Raw genomic sequence first — 20,801 nt, 5'->3', positions numbered from 1 at the left:
CCAGTTGTCTATTAAGAAACTAATTAGCATAAATTTAAATTTGTGCATAACTTGCTCAAAATTGATTGTTTTTCAAAATAAAAACCACTGCTGTTATCTACATTACAACGCCAATCAGATTATGTAGGAGATAGGGCATTTATAATCTGGTGACAGAGCCTCTTTAAGCAATGAGTAAGAAACCAAAGTGGAAAGGGACCTGTCTCAGTTAGTCCATTTAAAGAATGCTTGACATAAGCAAAGAAAAAGTGGAGGTCTATCTTATAATGCTGCTTTCATTTGGACCACATTTTTTACTTGCTCAATTTTTTATTCAAGAAAAAGTCAACATCTCCAGTTTGGTTTTGTGTATCAATTTAAGCAAAGAAGCTGTGCTGCAGTACAAGGCAGAGCCGAACTTGTATGGATGTCACTGGGTCTGTATAAATGATAAATGGGCCATGGCTGATCATCCCAAAGATAGGTCATCAATAAAAAAAATCCTGGAAAAAAACATTCCAATAAAACAAATAGTATACTGGTTGAGTCTAAAAACTTCAATAGTCCCACACATTTCAGTGTTGCTCAATATAACGACATTTGTATATACCACATGGCATTAACTAATTCCTTTACTACTAAGCCTGAGATATTGGTCAAACTCAAGCAGGTATGAATTTTAATCATCAATGGATATGTTTATCAGATTTCTATTTGAAATGCTTTCACAACGCTTTATTTGACATAAGTACCTTGTGAAAATCAATGAGATCAGTAAGAGTTGCATGTCTGTTTGGGTCAACACCAAGAAAGCTGTAGTAATCTCCTGAAGCGTCAACTAGGAAATGTTTGAAGCCAGTCTGTTGCCGATAAGACAAAGCATAGCCCCAGATTTTCTCACTAACACGGACAAGGAAGGAGCCCTCCGGCATATTCATCAGCAACTTTTCTGCAGCGTCACGGCTTATGATTCCTGTTCAAATAAAATGATTTCTTCTATAAGATTTAGACATGCACATAACATACAATACAAATGATTATTGGTTTACTGGTATACCTGATGACCATACGGAGGATTTACTATAGCTACTGTAAAAAATATTTGCCTCTGATCTGTACAGAGAAAGTTATAGTTGCCTCTATACTTTCAAGTATTAAACTATTGACAAAGACAAATATAGGAGCTAAGCAAGAGTGATAAATACCAATTATGCAGTCACCAAAAGATGGCTAATAAAAGATAATTTTGTGGCCATGAAGGTCTTCAAAGATTGCTACTATTATACAATGCCTTACCTAGATCTCAAGTATTAAAATAAGATATAACACACATTCTTTTTTTTGTAGAAATCCTGAGTTCTAAGATATTTTGTTTAAGTTAGTTACCTATCCATCACACCACACAATAATTCAAAATTCCAGAATGACATACAAATTTCAGGTTGTCACTTAATTCTAATTCGTAAGTAGTACTGGCCAATAACTAATATGAAAACAAATAACTCAACACATTTAGATAGTTACATAATTGATAAAGTTTAAAAATACACAGGTCTATCAAGTCCAACCTATAATGCTACCGTGTTAATCCAGAGGTAGACAAAAATCCCCATGAGGTTGATGCCAATTGACTCATTAGAGGAAACATTAGTCCCGGACTCCAAATTTGACAATCTGAATAAAACCCTGGATCAACGTCTCCAGAATCTACTACTCATAACATGTAATATTATTTTTTTCATAAAATGCATCAAGGCCCTTCTTGAACTTGAACTCAATTAATCAACCACCACAACATCCTGTGGCAGAGCATCCCATAGTCTCACTGCTGTCATAGTAAAGAAACCCCGTCTGTGACGGTGGTGAAACCTTCTTTCCTCTAGATGTAGAGGACGCCCCCTTGTCCTTGTTACAGGACTAGGTGTAAAAAGATCATTAGAAAGATCTCTGCACTGTCCAATCATTGGTAAAGGGGTAGAGTGAGAGTAGTTTGGACCACAAGGCAATAAAGGCCATAGGCCCATTGCCACTATTTGAGTTGAAAAACCCCCAACATGATTTGTTTTAATTGACTTCATTTGAAGTAGTAATTTATTGCATTATTAAATTTACCATGCATTTGATTTTCACAATAAGGTGCTTCTGAAACTTGTCATTAGAAATTATTTTCCCTTAGAGTTGGAAAAGCGAAGGAATCCAATTGACATGTCTAGTTTTTTTTAGAGGACTGGTCAGATCTCCAGTATTACCCATAAAATAATAATGATGGAGAATATTTTCATAGAGCGCTGCATTGCGCTGTTCCTCTGTTTCTCCTCTTGGAAGTGTATGAATGTATTGACATCGGTGTGTTACCGTTCCTCTGTTCAATAGGGGATGCCCTTACACACTTTGACACTGTCCAATTAGTGCTGACAGTGTCAGGCTTGCTCTAAGCATGGCTCGAGATAAATGAAAAGATGAGATTCGACACCAAACAACATGACATTCTGTTATAGCCAAGGTTTATTATCACATCGGTCAGTGAGCAAGTGAGATGCAATTTACCGCATAAGCATAATGGGTCACCAGCTCGAAGGTCTTAAGATATCATAGGAAGAGGTATTGCATGTGTAGTAGTTGTAGTTGCCCTCGATGCTGCAAAGGTATTACATTTTATTGGATAGAAATTTCTGTTTGTTACCCTGGAGAAGTCTGGGTTTGGGCACATCTTTATTTAATGGGTGAAACGTCTTTGATGTAGAAATAGAAAAACGAAATGTCTCCCGCTTGTAAAGTACCAGCGACCAGAATGGTAGAAAAAAATAAGAACAACGTAATGAAATCACATACAATTGATCTCAACGCACAATATAAATAATATGTATAAAAAATACCTCAATCCATAAAAAATAAGCTAGTGGCTCATACACAAATCTGTCACATAAGCAGAAAATATGTGATAGCTGACAGGGTTAGTGACAAAAATATGGACAAACAAAAAATTGCAAATCTGAGAACACTATATTAATAGATAATCCGGACTCATAAATATTGTAACCCAAGTGGGAAAACCCAATGCAACATATCACATACTGTATTGTGTACATATAGACCTGTTCATTGATCATAGGGGCGTCTGTATTTCCCTGACGCTAAGATGGCAGCATTTGATCATGGTAATATCGTGTTACCCTAGTTAGGTTGGATTCATACACAGTGTTTTGCTATGTTTTTTGAGGCGTTTTTGTTGATTTCTTTTTTACTGTATTTTATTTTTTTTAGGTAGAAAAAGCTGAGGTCAGATGTTACTTTAAAGTCTGTAGTGAATTATTGAAAAAAGGCTAGAAACAAAACATTTTGGTTTGTGGCATTTTTGCAACATATTGGGGTTCAGTGGCATATTTTTTTTTTTTACAAAACTCAGCATGCTCTGGATTGTTATGGCAGGAAGGAGGCGAAGGGAACAAGTGAGCCCTAATCTACCCACCGCCCTGTCCCTGCCTACTTGCAACGACCCGCCCTAGGCGACGGGGTACAACTTGGCGGCGGTCCCTACGCTGACTAAGTGCAAAGGGATACCAACAGGGGACAAGCAAGGGAAGGGGCAGTAGCCCACGGAACACCGTGAGGAAACGGAGGGGTGAACGAGCCAGTCAGGATCAGGATGTAGTGGAGTATACCAACGCAGAGCACGGAGCAGGAAGCAAGCCAGGGGCAGAGCGAAGCAGGATAAGCGGGAACTGAAGCAAGGCAGAAGCACGGCAGAAGCAGGCTGGAGCAAGGCAGCAGTGGGGCCAGGAATCCAAGAAGAATAACAAGCAATGAGGAAGAGAAAACGGCAGGTATAAATGGACAGGGGGCGGAGCTAACTCTGACTGACCAGGCCGCGATAGGCTCTCCCACTCCTGAGCCTGCCACCCTGATTGGTGGGAGCCGGTGTCAGTCTAAGAGGTCTGGCCTCAGGAGTCGACTGATTAATCCTGGGAGTATCCACAGACGTAGTGCCTGGCAGATCCTTTACAGTACTCCCCCTTTTATGAGGGGCCACCGGACCCTTACTAAGAGGACCCGGTTTAGTGGGGAAGAGAAGGTGGAACCTCTTGACAAATACCCCAGCGTGAACATCTCGAGCAGGTACCCAAGTCCTCTCCTCCGGCCCGTATCCTCTCCAATGGACCAGGTACTGGAGGGAGCCCTGGATCATCCTACTGTCCACAATCTTGGCCACCTCGAATTCCACCCCCTCAGGGGTGAGAACGGGAACAGGAGGTTTCCTCGAGGGGGACCAGGACGGGGAGCAGCGTTTAAGGAGGGAGGCATGAAAGATGTCGTGTATGCGAAAGGATGGGGGCAGCTCCAGACGGAAGGATACAGGGTTGAGGACTTCAATGACCTTATAAGGCCCAATAAATCGGGGAGCAAACTTCCTGGATGGGACCTTAAGGCGCAAGTTCCTAGACGACAACCACACCAGATCCCCGACGACAAATCGGGGGTTAGCAGAACGTCTTCTATCAGCCTGAATCTTTTGTACGCTCTGGGACGCCTCTAGGTTCTTCTGAACCTGGGCCCAGACTGTGCACAGTTCCCGATGAACGTCCTCTACCTCGGGATTATTGGAACAACCAGGAGAAACGGAGGAGAACCTTGGATTAAACCCGAAATTACAGAAAAACGGGGAGACCCCTGACGAGTTACTGACCCGGTTATTCAGGGAAAATTTGGCGAGGGGAAGGAATGAGACCCAATCAAATTGACAGTCAGAGATGAAACACCTTAAATATTGTTCCAGGGATTGATTAGTCCTTTCCGTTTGGCCATTAGTTTCGGGATGGAAGGCGGAGGAGAAGGACAGATCAATCTCCAACTTTTTACAAAAAGCTCTCCAAAATAAGGAAACAAATTGTACCCCTCTGTCAGAAACGATATTGACTGGGGCCCCATGGAGACGCAAAATGTGTTTAAGAAACAAAGAAGCTAACATCTTGGCGTTAGGTAGTTTCTTAAGGGGCACAAAGTGGCACATCTTGCTGAAGCGGTCTACTACCACCCACACCACCGACTTTCCCTGAGATAGAGGCAAATCGGTGATAAAATCCATGGAGATATGGGTCCAAGGTCTCTGGGGAATGGGCAAAGAACGTAGTAAGCCCGCAGGTCGGGACCTAGGGGTCTTGGACCTAGCACAAACCTCACAAGCGGCGACGTAAGCCCTAACGTCTTTAGGCAACCCAGGCCACCAATAGTTTCTGGTAATGAGGTGTTTGGTACCCAAGATGCCAGGATGACCAGATAGTGCGGAGTCATGGTTTTCCCTGAGTACCCTTAGCCGGTATTGCAGGGGGACAAACAGCTTGTCCCCAGGGAGGTTCCCGGGAGCTGAACCTTGATCAGCCGCAATGTCAGAGGCTAAATCAGAATCAGTGGCAGAAACGATTATACCAGGGGGTAAAATACAAGCAGGATCCTCCTCAGAAGGAGGATTGGCCATGAAACTACGTGACAGTGCATCAGCCTTAATATTTTTGGACCCAGCCCTATAGGTAACCAAGAAGTTAAATCTGGTAAAGAATAGCGCCCATCGAGCTTGTCTAGGATTAAGCCTCCGGGCAGATTCTAGGAAAACCAGATTCTTGTGGTCAGTAAGGACCGTTACCTGGTGTCTGGCCCCCTCCAGGAAGTGACGCCACTCTTCAAAAGCCCATTTAATTGCTAAAAGTTTGCGGTTGCCAATATCATAGTTACTCTCCGTGGGCGAAAACTTCCTAGAGAAGTAAGCACAGGGGCGGAGATGGGTGAGGGAGCTGGTACCCTGGGACAAGACGGCCCCCACTCCCACCTCGGACGCGTCAACCTCCACAATAAATGGCTCCCTTTGGTTGGGCTGAACCAGCACGGGGGCCGAGATAAAGCACTTCTTGAGGGTCTCAAAAGCCTGGACGGCCTTAGGAGGCCAGTGGAGGACATCAGCACCCTTGCGAGTGAGGTCCGTAAGAGGCTTAGCGACGACCGAGAAGTTGGCAATAAATCTCCTGTAATAGTTAGCGAACCCCAAAAAACACTGTAGCGCCTTCAGGGAGGCAGGTTGGACCCATTCCGCCACAGCCTGAACCTTGGCAGGGTCCATGCGGAATTCATGAGGAGTGAGGATTTGACCCAAAAATGGTATCTCCTGTACCCCAAACACACATTTTTCGGTTTTCGCAAACAGATTATTTTCCCGGAGGACCTGGAGGACCTTCCTGACATGCTCCACGTGGGAGGACCAGTCCTTGGAAAACACCAGTATGTCATCAAGGTACACTACAAGAAAATTTCCCAGGTAATCTCTCAGAATTTCATTAATAAAATTCTGGAAGACGGCAGGGGCATTACACAACCCAAAGGGCATGACCAGGTATTCGAAATGACCTTCGGGCGTGTTGAACGCAGTCTTCCACTCATCCCCCTCTTTGATGCGGATAAGGTTATATGCCCCCCCGTAGATCGAACTTAGAGAACCATTGGGCCCCCTGAACCTGATTAAAAAGATCCGGAATCAAAGGAAGGGGATACTGGTTCCTTACTGTGACCTTATTCAAGTTCCGATAGTCAATGCACGGCCTAAGACCACCATCCTTCTTCCCCACGAAGAAGAAGCCAGCACCTACAGGAGAAGTCGAGGGGCGAATGAAACCCTTGGCCAGGCATTCTTGGATATACTCCCTCATAGCTTCACGTTCAGGACATGAAAGATTAAATATCCTACCCTTAGGAAGCTTAGCACCAGGTACCAAATCGATGGCGCAATCGTAATCTCTATGAGGGGGCAACACCTCGGAGGCCTCCTTAGAAAACACATCAGCGAAGTCCTGAACAAACTCAGGTAGCGTGTTTACCTCCTCACGGGGAGAAATAGAGTTAACCGAAAGACATGACGTCAGGCATTCACTACCCCATTTGGTGAGATCCCCAGTATTCCAATCAAACGTGGGATTATGCAGCTGCAACCAGGGAAGACCTAATACCAGATCGGACGATAATCCCTGCATCACCAGTACAGAGCACTGCTCCAAATGCATGGAGCCAACAAGGAGTTCAAAAACAGGAGTATGCTGAGTAAAATAACCATTAGCAAGAGGAGTGGAGTCGATACCCACTACCGGGACAGGATAAGGCAAATCAATAAAAGGTATTTTTAGAGACATAGCAAATTCCACAGACATGATATTAGCAGATGAGCCAGAATCCACGAAGGCACTGCCAGTGGCAGACCGGCCAGCAAACGAGACCTGAAAGGGAAGCAAAATTTTATTGCGTTTCATATTAACGGGAAATACCTGTGCGCCCAAGTGACCTCCCCGATGATCACTTAGGCGCGGAAGTTTTCCGGCTGCTTATTCTTGCGCCTGGGACAGGTGTTCAGTAGATGCTTGTCACCCCCACAATAGAAGCAGAAACCATTCTTCCTGCGGAACTCTCTACGTTGTAGAGGGGACATGGAGGCCCCGAGTTGCATAGGTACCTCCGAGTCTTCCTTGGAAGAGCGAGGAGACGGGACCTCGGGGGGAATCGCAGGGAAGTCAGAGGGGAAAACATTGAAACGTTCAAGCTGACGTTCCCTGAGACGTCGGTCAAGTCGTACTGCTAGGGCCATAACCTGGTCTAGGGAGTCAGAAGAGGGGTAGCTAACAAGCAGATCCTTCAGGGCTTCAGATAATCCTAACCTAAACTGGCACCTTAGGGCCGGGTCGTTCCACCGAGAAGCTACGCACCACTTTCTAAAATCAGAACAGTATTCCTCAACAGGTCTCCTACCCTGACGTAAGGTCACCAGCTGACTCTCGGCTAAGGCAGTCCTGTCAGTCTCGTCGTAAATGAGTCCGAGGGCAGAGAGAAAACGATCGACGGAGGAAAGTTCAGGGGCGTCAGGAGCCAAGGAGAAGGCCCACTCTTGGGGCCCTTCCTGGAGTCGGGATATAATGATACCCACCCGCTGGTTCTCGGAACCTGAGGAGTGAGGTTTTAGACGGAAGTAAAGTCTGCAACTCTCCCGGAAGGAGAGAAAAGTCTTACGGTCCCCTGAGAACCGGTCAGGTAACTTGAGGTCGGGTTCTAGAGGTGAGGTGAGGGGTACCACTATGGCAGCGTCAGACTGGTTGACCCTCTGAGCCAGGGCCTGGACCTGTAGGGAGAGGCCCTGCATCTGCTGGGTCAGGGTCTCAAGGGGGTCCATGATAGCGTCAGCGTAGGAGAAATGGTAGACTAGGTATGGGCTTGTTATTATGTTATGGCAGGAAGGAGGTGAAGGGAACAAGTGAGCCCTAATCTACCCACCGCCCTGTCCCTGCCTACTTGCAACGACCCGCCCTAGGCGACGGGGTACAACTTGTCGGCGGTCCCTACGCTGACTAAGTGCAAAGGGATACCAACAGGGGACAAGCAAGGGAAGGGGCAGTAGCCCACGGAACACCGTGAGGAAACGGAGGGGTGAACGAGCCAGTCAGGATCAGGATGTAGTGGAGTATACCAACGCAGAGCACGGAGCAGGAAGCAAGCCAGGGGCAGAGCGAAGCAGGATAAGCGGGAACTGAAGCAAGGCAGAAGCACGGCAGAAGCAGGCTGGAGCAAGGCAGCAGTGGGGCCAGGAATCCAAGAAGAATAACAAGCAATGAGGAAGAGAAAACGGCAGGTATAAATGGACAGGGGGCGGAGCTAACTCCGACTGACCAGGCCGCGATAGGCTCTCCCACTCCTGAGCCTGCCACCCTGATTGGTGGGAGCCGGTGTCAGTCTAAGAGGTCTGGCCTCAGGTGTCGACTTATTAATCCTGGGAGTATCCACAGACGTAGTGCCTGGCAGATCCTTTACATGGATATGGCTTTTTTTTTCTGCATGTTCAAAACATTTAAAAATAAGAATGATACCAAAAATGCTTGTAAAAAAACATAAGAAAAGTTTGACGTTTATGGCACTTTTTTTACAAGCATTTACAAATGCTCAAAAAATAGCGCGTGTGTCAAGGAGCCCTAAAGGTTTATATATGCTGTTATATTTGGGATCCTATAACATACATCCCAATTACAGTTCCCATATTATTTTATGGGATCATACTGTTCCATAGCATGCACAGTATTCAAAGGTACAGTAGTAGAATACTCCAATTCATGCCATATAATGAATAGCATTCTTTTTTGTAATTTTACATATTAAATAAAATAAGGGAGAGGAACTTTAAAAAAAATCTCCCAATACATCAACTGAAAAAAGTCATTTGAGTAAATCTAATTAATTATTCAGTGTTACACCTGTTGATGAACAAAAGCGAAAAGAACACCTCGGTCACAGTTGTGTTTGTATGGATTTGGGGATGTCCTGTTTCCTAGTTCATTCAGAAGAAATGCAGTAATAGTTTTATAGAAAACATAAAAAAACAAAAACGTAAGCTCACAAGCTGTGGATTTTCTCCCTGAAAAAAATCTGCAATGTACAGTATATATCCACTTGTATTTCAATACAATGCATCAAATGTTTTGCAATTTTTACCAGGACCAGTGCAAGCGGCACATTCTGTGTATGGAATTTTGAAAGACCCCCAACAACCTTTCCCTTCCCTTTCCAAAATGTTCCCTTCCCTTTCCCATTAATTGGTTGAACTTGATGGACATGTGTCTTTTTTTCAACCGTACTATGTAACCTGCCTCTAACCTTCCATTTGATGTTGATTTTCGATGTGTGGAATCTACACTTTTTCTGCCAACATTCCTAAATGTCCATACAAAGTGTTAATGCAAAGTTAACATTATTGTCCATTTTTGTTAAAGGGCACAATTTACATTGCCAGGTTCCTTGGATAGTCAATGGCTATTCATCATCACACAGGATGCATTTCAGACAAATGGAGACACAAAAGAAGCTTAGCTAAGCATTATAGACTTTTGACTTCATTTTCGCCATTTAATGCTGTGGCTGTGTGTAGGAAGAAATTAATTTGGACCTCGGTATCGTAAAAATGGCAGCTCCAATTCTATAAAGACGTATTACGAAATTAAACAGGAAAGGAGGATTTTCGGACCTACAGCATCTACAGTAACTATAATAATGCCAGCAATACAAAGGCACTGTTTATGAGGCGGCATTCTGTTGGCACAGTTTTTTAAGGGGAGCCAGGGGCATAGCTTGAAGCTCCTGGGCTCCAATTCCAAATCTGTAACAGGACCCACACCTACTATATGCCATTTATAATACTGGTGTCTTCTTATGTGGCACAGGGGCACTTAGGGCACCTTAGGAAACAGGGTCTGGGTGCAAGTACAAACTCTGCAGCCCCTGTAGCTACACCCCGGCTAGGAGCACTCTGCTGGCCCTGTTTATTGGGGTGCAGTACTCTGGCACTGTTTATGGGGAAGGGCACTGATGCTACTGTGAATGAAGGCCCTTAGTCATTACTGGGGTGTGTAGGCATGTATACTTTAAAAAGAATGTGTCACCTTGATAGACCTATTAAAATAATAACATCAGTATAATACCATAATAGATCTATACTAGTAGGTACAATTATACCCATAAACATCCCCCTTAAGTGCCAAACAAGGGCACTGAGCAGGCACCTACTAGTTCGGAGGAGTCACATGGTGCATCACATGATCCCTATCGGCCATTCAGCAGCTTTTAAAAGGATTTACAATCATGATCTATTTTTGAAGCTGCTTACTGGCTGAGAGGGATCATGTGATACATTATGTACTTTCTTTTCAGCCCCTCTGTTTGTCACTTTGCAGGGCAGTTTGTCAGATGTCACTTCACTCACTAGTATAGATCTATTAGGGAATGACACAAATTATTTAATTCAAAGATGTCTGTTATAGTGACGGGTTCTCTTTAAATCCCTCAAAACATCATAATAAGAACAGTACATGTGATTTCTCCTACTGCTAAAAGAGATTTACTGTAAATAGTCCAATGCAAGGAGTCAGTGTCTTACCTGATTGTATCACCTCAATCAATCCTGTGGACAAAATGCCACAGTAGTCGGAGGCATCATCGAGTGAATATATAACATACGCCACAGTCAACCTTAAATTACTACAGCAGGATGGCCATCTATCTAATGTCAAGGCCAGTCCTGTTATACCGCATTTCCTTAAAAGTGAAGAGCAGCTAAGGAAACAACTAGCGGTTTGACAGGCTATAAATGACTTGATCTATAGTTTCTTTAAGCAAGTGCCAGGGAATTATGTTTTAAAGCACATGTGCCAGTTTGCAGAAATTGTGATTTTTAAAGCACATCATCTGCGTAGTTGTGGTTATTGCAGAGCGGAATATATTACATCGCTATAAATTATATTAATGATACTATGAAGGTGAATAAATTATACATGGAAAATTCAAAGCAGATGCAAAACATTTAATATAATAATAACCTCAAATGGAGTAAAGCTGCCTTCAGGGGCATTCAATTCTTTGCTACTAGTGTCAAAATTAAGATCTAAACATCTGGAAACCCAAAGGAAATGCACAATATAAAATAAATATATTTTTTTTCCTTGAAAGAGGTTGATGGGCAAATGTGGTTATTGATTCCATGTATTTGTGGTAACTTTTTCCATATATTTTTTTTTTTGTTAAGCTAAAAATAAGTTTTGAAGAAAAAAAACTTTCCAAAACTGATTCTTGTTTATGGAAACAAAAACATGTCAGGAACACTTTGGGTATGTGCACACACAAACTCAAAAACGTCTGGAAATACGGAGCTGTTTTTCGCAGCGTTTTTTACAGCCATTTTTGGAGCTATTTTTCTATAGAGTCAATGGAAAAACAGCTAAAAAAACGGCTGAAGAAGTGACATGCACTCCTTTCTCGCGGCCATTTTTTTACGCGGCCGTTTTTCAAAACGGCCGCTGAAAAAACAGCCCGTCGGAACAGAACGACGTTTTTCCCATTGAAATCAATGGGCAGATATTTGGAGGTGTTCTGCTTCTGATTTTTCAGGACATTTACGGCCCGAAAAACGGTTGAAAACACTACGTGTGCACATACCCTTACCAGAAGCAAATAGAAAAAGCCCATGGGAAAACTTCTAGGATAGCAGGCATTTCAGCAGCTATGGGGCCCACCAACTGAGCGGGCCCACCTTGGCAGGAGGTAAGTGCTGATTGGTAATGAAGAAAAATCCAAAAAAAACTGCCTCAGAATTCCTTCAGCAACTGAGAAACCAGCGATTCCAAAGCATAAATTGACATGCAGGTCAATTTCTGAATGTTTTTTTGACTGATTTTTTCCACAGCGTATGGATGAGATTTTGTTTAAATCTCACTCACTCTGATGCTACTATATTAGGCCTGATTCACACAAGCGGATTTTACATCCATGTTGCAGCCGTCAAAGCAACGGCCGTCTCACGGACCTATGTAATTCAATGGGGCTATTCAGACACGCGTTGTTTTTCACGTAGCGTGTGTCATTTTGCGTGAAACTTACTGCAGGTCCTATGTTTGTGCACCACGCAGCCCATTGAAGTCAATGGGTGCATGTGCTGTCCGTGATTCATGCACCAGTTGCTAAAGAAATTATGAGGATACAAAAAAAACCTTCTAAAAAAAAATTTCAGATGTAAAAATCGCATGACATATGGATGACATACGCGCGTAAAAAATTCAGATGCGCACCGTACATGAATGCCACATGGAACTACAATGTAAGAAAAATTTTGCATTTTTACGCACGCAAAACAGACACTTCATGTGTTTTAGCCTTATGCTGCGGATTTTCCGTAATGAAATCCATTGGGGAAAATCCACAGTGTTTACATTGCTTGTGGACCCTAAGTCTGAGGTGATCAGCTCACCGCTTGAGTTATTTTCCGGTCCATTATACCCAAAGTGTCTCAGGATATAGGTAGTGAAAAAAAACTGGACTCTAAATTGGCGCTGCTAGAGGAAGCAATTATCTGGCATAGATTGGTATAAATAAGGATTTAGCAACGCCAATTTAGGGTCCAGTTTTTTTCACTACCTATATCCTTCAAGCATTGTGGCAACAGGTTCTGTTGTTGGTTTTGGACCTTGGCTGCAGCAGTCTAAATGTGGATTGCTATTCATGCTGATACCAGAGTTGTGCCTGCAGGGGTGAACCTAGCCCCTTTGCTGCCTGAAGCGAACTATAGAAAGGTGCCGGAAATCCTGCCATGAACTCACCACTCACTGCAGGGTGCCGCCTGAGGCCAGAGGCTATACTCGCCCATGGTAGGTGCAGCCCTGTGTGCCTGGGACCTCACAACATCTATAGGTGAGCGCATCCCTGTTCTCATCTTACTCGATCCCTCCCTGGATTACCTGCACCAGAGGTACCTGCATCTATCTAACATTTATGACATATCCTGTGGATATGTCATAAGAGTCTCTCATGGGAAAACCCCTTTAACATCTTAAAGAAAAGATGCCCTAAACCTCTGCTTATGCATTTTGAACCCGGTTATGGTTCTTAGTCATAGATAATGGATGCATGGCACACCTGGGTAATTTGAAAGGATAAAGAGCTCCTCCCCTCAACATCATTTTTCAGTTTAAGGCCTAATTTACTCTACCGTGTTCGGCCGTGAAACATGTTTTCGGGGCGGGAAAGTATTTAGGTGGGGAGGCAGGGACACCTAGTATCATACATAACTATGATGCTAGGAGGCTGGCTCCCTGATCTGTGTTCAGTCCGGGAAATGCGTGCCGACATATGGGCCCTATATCATGGACCAAACACAGCCGTGTGAATAAGGCCTAAGGGGCAGTTCACACGTTGTGAAAATACTGCAGATTTTCTGCAACAGAATTAGTTGCAGAAAATCCGCAGCAAATACAGTAGCAGCAAAATGAATAAGATAAAACAAATCTCATCCACACGCTGCTTAAATACTTAGTGGAAAAAATTCTCTGAAATTGACCTGCGGTGCGGAATTTTATTCCGCAGCATGTCAATTGTATTTGCGTAAATGCAGCTTATTTGTTGCAGGTTTCCCCCATTGAATTCAAAGTGGAGGTAAAACCCGCAAAAAATAGCAGTTGTTGCGATTTTTGTGGCGTGTTCGCAGCGATTCCGCCACAAAAACTGCAACTCTGCAAGAAAAAAAATAATCTTATACTTACCCAGGAGTCTGTGGTTCTTCCTCGAAGCTGGCCTCCTGGGATGACATTTCAACCCATGTGACCGCTGCAGACAATTACAGGCTGTAGCGGTGGTCACATGGGACGAAACATCATCCCAGGAGGCAGACCTGGATGACGTCAGAGGGCCGGCCTCCTGGGATGATGCTTCATCCCACGTGACCGTTGCTGCAGCCAATCACATTCGGGGCAAAAAACTGCACCACCATTTTGTCCGTTTTTTCGCCCGAAATTCCCTGCGGTGCACAGGGTGGATACGCTGCGTGCTTTTACGCAGCGTATCCGCCCCGAGTGAACTCAGCTCTATTGTACCTGGCCAGTTGGTAATCCAAATGCATATTAGTTGCAAACTTGCCTAGATACTATTAAAAATTAATAAGAAATCAAATTCTATAGAAAAAGACTAAACTCTAAACTGTAGACTGAATGACCAGACAAAGATTAGTAAAAGTACATGAGATCTGTCTTATGATTTAATCCATACAGGATTTTTCTTTTTATTGTTAGAATTCAGAACGCCTCCCTTGTTAGGAAGGTCCTCTTCCAGTTACCTCCCCTTGTAGGTCTATTAACCCTTTTGATGGCATATACATCTAGGGTACAAACATTTCCATTGTGTATTTCTAAGAAGTGATGTGACGTTAATAATAGAGCACGAGTATTTATGCCATCATTGGGGGTTGCCCCTGAGATGTGTTCCACAAACCTGGCTTTTAATTTATGAGTGGTGCAGCCGATATAATGTAGATGATATTGTACCATGTACACCACATGTGTGCTATTACATTGATGTACATTTTAATTGGATACGCTATGCATGTATGTACCGAGGAAAACTGGTGTGCTTTGATAATATATTTGACATTTTTGACTCTGAAAACGTTAATATGTTGAGTAATTAATATACTACACTAAGCAGAACAATCTGTGCATCTATTCACTAATCCTCTGCTTCATTACACAGCTCTTTACTAAGTGTAAGAACAATCATTAGTTGAACACATTAGTGGTCTATAGCCCATGCTCTGCTATGCACATCACCACTGAAGTCAATTTCTTCATTTGAGACATTGTGATATTAAGACACACGATAAGCTGTTATAGATCATGTTTTAATTAAACTGACTTAAAAAAATAAGAATCATTCGACCATTAACTTAAATTGTATCTAGCTAAAGATATAGATTTTTACCTTGAGGCTGGGTTCACACGACCATGTTACGTCCGTAATGGACGGAACGTATTTCGGCCGCAAGTCCCGGACTGAACACAGTGCAGGGAGTCGGGCTCCTAGCATCATAGTTATGTACGATGCTAGGAGTCCCTGCCTCGCTGCAGGACAACTGTCCCATACTGTAATCTTGTTTTCAGTACGGGACAGTAGTTCCACGGAGAGGCGGAAATTCCACAGCATTTACAGTAGCAGAAAAGTGGATGACATTTTGCAAATATCAGCCGCATGCTGTGAAAATAAAAATGCACAAAAGTCGAGCGAAAAGTGTTCTGTGGTGCAACTTCAAAACCGCAGCATGTCAATTAATGCTACGTATTCTGTGCAGAGATTGGCCCATTGACTTCAATGGGAAGCATAAATTCTGCACTAAAATTCACAAATTGCATTTTGCATAGTATTTACGCAGTGGAAAACCAGTTAAAATGCTGGAAATTCGCCAAGTGCACATAAAGTGTGCTAGAATTAAGGCTTGACAGTAAGGCTTCTAAGGGTCACATATGCTCATAAAACGACGCACCGTATCCGACCTAGAAACTGCAGCACATTCCGTCCGAAAAACCGCAACACATTGTGGTGCAGTATTTCGGGCGGAAACTCCACTGCTTGAAGCAGTGCTAGAAAAAAAAACAGTTCCTACTTACCTCGGCTGTAGTCATAGTGATGCGCCCCTCTGTTGACGTGCAGTCCAGCCTCCCAGGATGACACTGCAGCCCATGTGACCGCTGCAGCCTGCAATTGGCTGCAGCAGTCACATGGGATGAAACGTCCAGGAGGCAGGCCAGGAAGAAGAACAGAAGACAGCGTCACTATGAGAACGCATAGTGACGCTATGAATTCAATGGGGAAAACCCGCAACAGAAAAGCAACAAAAACGCAGCATAAATTGACATGATGCAGATTGAAAATTTGCACCACAGAGCAATCTATGAACAAACGTTCTTACTGCGGTTTTTTTTCCGCAATGTGGGCATGAGATTTTCTACATCTCATTCACTTTGTTGCTACTGTAAATGCTGTGGAATTTCCACACAGGATTCCGTTGTTACGTGGGAACCTGACCTTAAGCCGCTAGCAGGGCCGATTCTAGCTTTTCTGCTGCCTGAGGTGAAAATTTAAATGGGTCCCCCCAGATTTTGATTGACATCCCGCTGGCTGTTCTACATCACTACCAGCGCTTGTGGATGTGCCATTGACTTGTACTACCCTGCCATGCGCGGCGAAACCGGGTAGAGTACACCTCGCTGCACGGTGTGTGCCCAAGTAGTACAAGGCAATGGCGCATCCGAGAAAGTTGGAGGAGACTGGTAGTGTTGTATTTCAGCCAGGGGGATGTCAATCAAACATGGAAAGTTGGGTTTGGAGAAAGGACTATGTGACACTTCAGGATAGTGGCACAGCCCCATGACCCTTTAACGAGTAATTAGCATACAGCGTGCACAGTTTCAAATTTTTTTTTTAAAGATTTCGCTGCATCCGAAAAAAAAACATACAGGGGAATGTTTGGAAATATTGTCAGGTCATATATTAGTCCATGGTGGTGGTTCAAGGAGTTAAAACTACCTGAGAGGTTCCCATTAAATATACATATATATCTGCCCTGGAATATACAAATACAGCTCAATTTAATGCAACCCCTGCCGTATAGATTTGCATGGCATAAAACTACAGCTCCCTGCATGGCCCGAACAATGGCAAGGATATGCTGGAAGTTGCTGTTTCACACACACAAAAAAAATCATACCACCCATCATCTCGCTGCAGATCATGCAGTGACTACAGTACTGATTAGAGGTAGAATAAACATTTACATTAATTGACTCACAGGTGACCACCTCAGATTCTAGTAATTCTTTTTTTATTTTCTTCTCCATCCAGTCCAGACCTCTATTACGACTTCTATGCATAGCCCTTTTCTGCAGTTTGCCGATCAGATGTCTTCAGTAGAGATGAGCGAACTTATGAAAAGTTCGGTTCGGCTAGTTCGCCGAATTTCACGAAAAAGTTCGATTCGGACTGAACTAGTTCTGACCGAACCTGTAATTTCCGTGCGCCGAGCATGGTACTGTCCAGGGTGCTGATAGAGTTAATGGGCTGCACTAACTCTTTCAGCAACCTTGACAGTACATGCTCGGCGCGCGGAAAATACAATTTTAATGTAATGATGACGCTTCATCCTACGTGACCGCCTCTGCAGCCAATCACAGGCTGCAGCGGCCTCTGCAGCCAATCACAGGCTGCAGCGGCCTCTGCAGCCAATCACACGCTCCTCTCCTGAAATACTCTGTGCTGCCTTAAACTCTGTGGACAGGTCAGGTGCTGGGGAACCCGCTCAATCCACTATATAAGGCTGCGCTACAGTGCAGCATTTAAAAGAAAGAGGATCCTGACTTGCCCACAGAGTTTAAGGCAGCACAGAGTATTTCAGGAGATGAGCATGCAGATTCAGTGCTGCTGTGAACTCTGCTCTTACCATTACGTAGCTCTCAGTCTGTTACCTCTCCTCCACTCCTGTCCTCAATAACACCTTCACATGATTGGCAAGTCACCACGTAATGGTAAGAGCAGATTTCACAGCAGCACAGAGTATTTCAGGAGATGAGCGTGCGGATCTTGTGCGGGGTGGTGACTTGCCAATCATGTGAAGGTGTTATTGAGGACAGGAGTGGAGGAGAGGTAACAGACTGAGCTACGTAATGGTAAGAGCAGAGTTCACAGCAGCACAGAGTATTTCAAGAGAGGAGCGTGCAGATTCTGTGCTGCTGTGAACTCTGCTCTTACCATTACGTAGCTCAGTCTGTTACCTCTCCTCCACCCCTGTCCTCAATAACACCTTCACACGATTGGCAAGTCACCACCCCGCACAAGATCTGCACGCTCATCTCCTGAAATAATCTGTGCTGCTGTGAACTCTGCTCTTACCATTATGTGGTGACTTGCCAATCATGTGAAGGTGTTATTGAGGACAGGAGTGGAGGAGAGGTAACAGACTGAGAGCTACGTAATGGTAGAAGCAGAGTTCACAGCAGCACTGAATCTGCACGCTCCTCTCCTGCAATACAGAACTCTGCTCTTACCATTACGTAGCTCAGTCTGTTACCTCTCCTCCACTCCTGTCCTCAATAACACCTTCACATGATTGGCAAGTCATCACCCCGCACAAGATCCGCACGCTCATCTCCTGAAATACTCTGTGCTGCCTTAAACTCTATGGACAGGTCAGGATCCTGTTTCTTTTAAATGCTGCACTGTAGCGCAGCCTTATATAGTGGATCGAGCGGGTTCCCCAGCAGCATTTAAAAGAAACAGGATCCTGACCTGTCCACAGAGTTTAAGGCAGCACAGAGTATTTCAGGAGATGAGCACGGCCGGCCACGGGCAGCCGGTCGTTTTTCCGAGCCGTGCTCCTATTATAAAGTATAGGAGCACGGCCCGTAAAATAAAAAAATAGAACATGTTCTATCTTTTTAACGGCACGGGCACCTTCCCGTGAGAAAACAGGAAGGTACCCGTGGCTAACAGAAGTCTATGGGCCCGCTATTTCGGGTCGTAATTACGACCCGTAATAACGGGTGTTTTTACGGTCGTGTGCATGAGGCCCCGTAATGACAGGTGGCTACATGTGTGCACCCGTCATTACGGCAGCGTTGCTAGGCGACGTCAGTAAATAGTCACTGTCCAGGGTGCTGAAAGAGTTAACTGATCGGCAGTAACTGTTTCAGCACCCTGGACAGTGAATTCTGATCAGAATATACATCAACCTCTAAAAAAAAAAAGACGTTCATACTTACCGAGAACTTTCTGCTTCCTCCAGTCCGGTCTCCTGGCCGTTGCCTTGGTGACGCGTCCCTCTCGACATCCGGCCCGACATTCCTGGATGACGATACAGCCCATGTGACCGCTGCAGCCAATCACAGGCTGCCTCGGCCTCTGCAGCCAATCACAGGCTGCAGAGGCCTCTGCAGCCAATCACAGGCTGCCGCGTCAGAAAAGAAGGTCGGACTGGAGGAAGAAGAGGGACTCGTCACCAAGACAACGACCGGGTACGTATGAAATGCTTTTTATTTTATTTTTAATCAGCAGCCTCTTTTCTCTATCAGTGATTGATAGAGACAAGTGGCTGCCGATTTGTATAATATTTTTGACCGGGTTCGGTCAAAACGGGTACGGCCGAACCCGGTGAAGTTCGGATTCGCTGCGAACCGAACTTTTCCCGATGTTCAGACCGAAACCGGGTTCGGTTGTCCCGGTTCGCTCATCTCTAGTCTTCAGCTTCTCACTTTTCAAACATTTCTGCACCTATAAATGAAGATACAATTCTCATGGTGCCACACACTGTACCACTAAATATAGTAGTTCCATACACTGCACCTCTAATTATAATATAACCATACACTGTGTCCCTGATTATAATGGCACCATACACTGTGTAGCACACCCACAGTGCTCCCTGTAGATAGTGCCACCATAGAGCCCCCTGTAGATAGTGCCCCACATTTAGCCCCTGGAAATAGCTCCCCACATATAGCGCCTGCTGTATATACTGCCCCACATATAGCCCCACCTGTAGATTGTGCCCCACTTATAGTGCCCCATGTATATAGTGCCCCACACAGCCCCCCTGTAGATAGTTTCCCACTTATAGCCTCCCTTGTAGATTGTGCCCCACTTACAGCTCCCCCTGTAGATAATGCCACCCACACTTTTAAGTGAAGAAAATAAACAATTACATACTCACCTTCTCCTATCCATAGCCCATTTTTGCAGTTTTCCACTCAGATGTCTTCAGCTTCTCACTTTTCAAACATTTCTGCACCTATAAACGAAGATAAAATTCTCATGGTTCCACACACTGTACCCCTAAATATAATAGTTTCATACACTGCACCTCTAATTATAATAGTACCATACGCTGTGTCCCTGATTATATTGGCACCACACACTGTGTAGCACACACACAGTGCTCCCTTTAGATAGTGCCCCATAGAGCCCCCAGTAGAATGTGACCCCCATAGATAGTGCCCTACATAAATCCCACTGTAGATAGTGCCTTACATAGATCCCCTGTAGATCGTGCCCCACAAATAGCCCCCTGTAGATTGTGCCCTGCATATAGCCCCCCTGTAGATAGCGCTCTACATATACCCCCCTGCAGATAGCACCCCACATATAGTGCCCACTGTATATAGTGTCCCACATATAGCCCCCTGTAGATAGCTCCTCACATATAGGGCCCCCTGTATATAGTGTCCCACATATAGCCCCCCCTGTATATAGCATCCCGCATATAGACTCCCCTGTAGATAGTGCCCCACATATAGCCCCCCCTGTAGGTAGTGTCCCACTTATAGCCTCCCCTGTAGATTGTGCCCCACATATAGCTCCCCCTGTATATAGTGCACCACATATAGCCCCCTGTAGATAGTGTCCCACATATAGTTCCCCCTATAGATAATGCCACCCACAGTTTTAAGTGG

General features: G+C 44.4%; 1 protein-coding gene across 2 annotated transcripts in view; it reads right to left on the bottom strand.

Annotated features, from left to right (window-relative positions):
* The window catches only part of SH2D4B (SH2 domain containing 4B), a 156,727-nt gene that overhangs the window by 4,462 nt on the left and 131,464 nt on the right, over positions 1-20,801 (bottom strand). For both annotated transcript variants that reach the window (XM_075842799.1, XM_075842800.1), the window contains one exon: positions 732-952. In XM_075842799.1, the coding sequence (XP_075698914.1) occupies positions 732-952 (221 nt within the window). The remainder of the gene's footprint in view (positions 1-731; positions 953-20,801) is intronic.

The sequence above is a fragment of the Rhinoderma darwinii genome, chromosome 11 (assembly GCF_050947455.1).
Source record: "Rhinoderma darwinii isolate aRhiDar2 chromosome 11, aRhiDar2.hap1, whole genome shotgun sequence".
NCBI classification, from domain to species: domain Eukaryota; kingdom Metazoa; phylum Chordata; class Amphibia; order Anura; family Rhinodermatidae; genus Rhinoderma; species Rhinoderma darwinii.
The sequence above is the reverse complement of the archived record's forward strand: the minus strand, read 5'-3'. Positions and strand labels throughout refer to the sequence as shown.